This window comes from Onychostruthus taczanowskii, unplaced genomic scaffold, assembly GCF_017590055.1.
Source record: "Onychostruthus taczanowskii isolate IOZ18803 unplaced genomic scaffold, ASM1759005v1 scaffold2855, whole genome shotgun sequence".
Classification (NCBI taxonomy): domain Eukaryota; kingdom Metazoa; phylum Chordata; class Aves; order Passeriformes; family Passeridae; genus Onychostruthus; species Onychostruthus taczanowskii.
The window spans coordinates 1-1,131 of NW_024500190.1; the positions used below are offsets into that span (position 1 = coordinate 1).

Consider the following 1,131-nt stretch of genomic DNA (forward strand, 5'->3'; position numbering starts at 1 on the left):
GGCAGGAACAGGGGAAACCTTTGGTCCTGTGGCTGGGAGGTCCCTTTGGCCGAACCCCTCCATGGGGATGTGCCCAGGTGTGCCAGGGCGTGCCTGGGTGCGCAGGTGGAATCACCCAGCGTGTTCCAGCCAGCGTCAGCCTTCCCTAGAGCACAGCCCCTCCCAGCCCTCACACCCTGGGGGCTCCAGCCCCCGGGGCCCATTCCCCTGTCCTGAAGGGATGGGGAGGGCAGGGGTCTGGTTTGGCAGGGCTAAGGGATGGGGGCTGGTTTGGCAGGGCCGAACCTCACCACCTCTCCCCGCAGGCTGCAGTGACCCAGCCCTGCCCGGTGCCCCGATGCCGGTGGCGGGGAGCGGAGGGACCCCGGCCCCGGAGCTGCGGCCGCTGAAGCGCAGACCTGTCCCAGGTGAGGCCAGCCCCGCCCCGGGGAGGGGACAGCGACAGCCGGGGCGGGGACAAGGCCGACGGATCTGTGTCCTTGCAGGGAAACACTACCAGTGCTCGAGCTACGGCTGCAAACTGGCCTTCCCCAGCATGCAGGAGCTGATGGACCACCTGAAGGTCCACTACAGACCCACGCAGTCCCTCGAGGGTAAGGCCAGGACACGCCACGTGGAAGGGAAGGGGCAGAGCAGGGCTCAGGGCAGAGGCAGAGCTGGTGGTGGGAGATGAGATGGGAGTGGGGGCAGCCGGGAGGTGCTGCAGCCCCAGCAGCGGGGCTTTCCCCCCTGGGCTGGTGCTGAATCTCTCTCCGAATTCCTCTGCCCAGGCAAAACCTTCCACTGCCCCACCCTGGGCTGCAGCGAGACCTTCCCCAGCATGCAGGACCTCATGGCCCACATGAAGGTGCACTACAAACCCAACCGCTACTTCAAGTGAGTCCCTCCCGTCCTGCTGCTCCGTGTGTCCCTCCCGTCCTCTCTGGGGACATCTGACCAGCAGAGCTGATCTCCAGGGAGATCTCCCATATTGAGCTCTTGGGGAAGCATCTGCCAGTGCTCACTTCACAGCCCAAGCACTGATATTATTGTCATTATTATTATTATCATAATTACCAGCGTTATTGTAAATATTTTTGCCCTTTTATCCTTTTTATTTGATCATTTTCTCCTTATTTTCATCATTGCTTA

The 1,131-nt window shown here is 61.8% G+C and overlaps 1 protein-coding gene across 1 annotated transcript; it reads left to right on the top strand.

Annotated features, from left to right (window-relative positions):
- Nucleotides 1-307: 307 nt before the first annotated feature.
- On the top strand, nucleotides 308-1,022 carry LOC121337737 (zinc finger protein 414-like). The gene is made up of 3 exons (XM_041408009.1): nucleotides 308-407; nucleotides 486-593; nucleotides 771-1,022. The coding sequence occupies exons 1-3, from the start codon at nucleotides 338-340 to the stop codon at nucleotides 878-880; spliced, it is 288 nt and encodes a 95-aa protein (XP_041263943.1). The 5' UTR covers nucleotides 308-337; the 3' UTR covers nucleotides 881-1,022.
- Nucleotides 1,023-1,131: the final 109 nt, after the last annotated feature.

Coding starts and splice junctions, on each gene's coding strand:
- LOC121337737 (XM_041408009.1), top strand. CDS start 338: ATGCCGGTGGCGGGGAGCGGAGGGACCCCGGCCCCGGAGCTGCGGCCG. Junction 408..485: donor GAAGCGCAGACCTGTCCCAG/GTGAGGCCAGCC, acceptor GTGTCCTTGCAG/GGAAACACTACCAGTGCTCG. Junction 594..770: donor ACCCACGCAGTCCCTCGAGG/GTAAGGCCAGGA, acceptor TCCTCTGCCCAG/GCAAAACCTTCCACTGCCCC.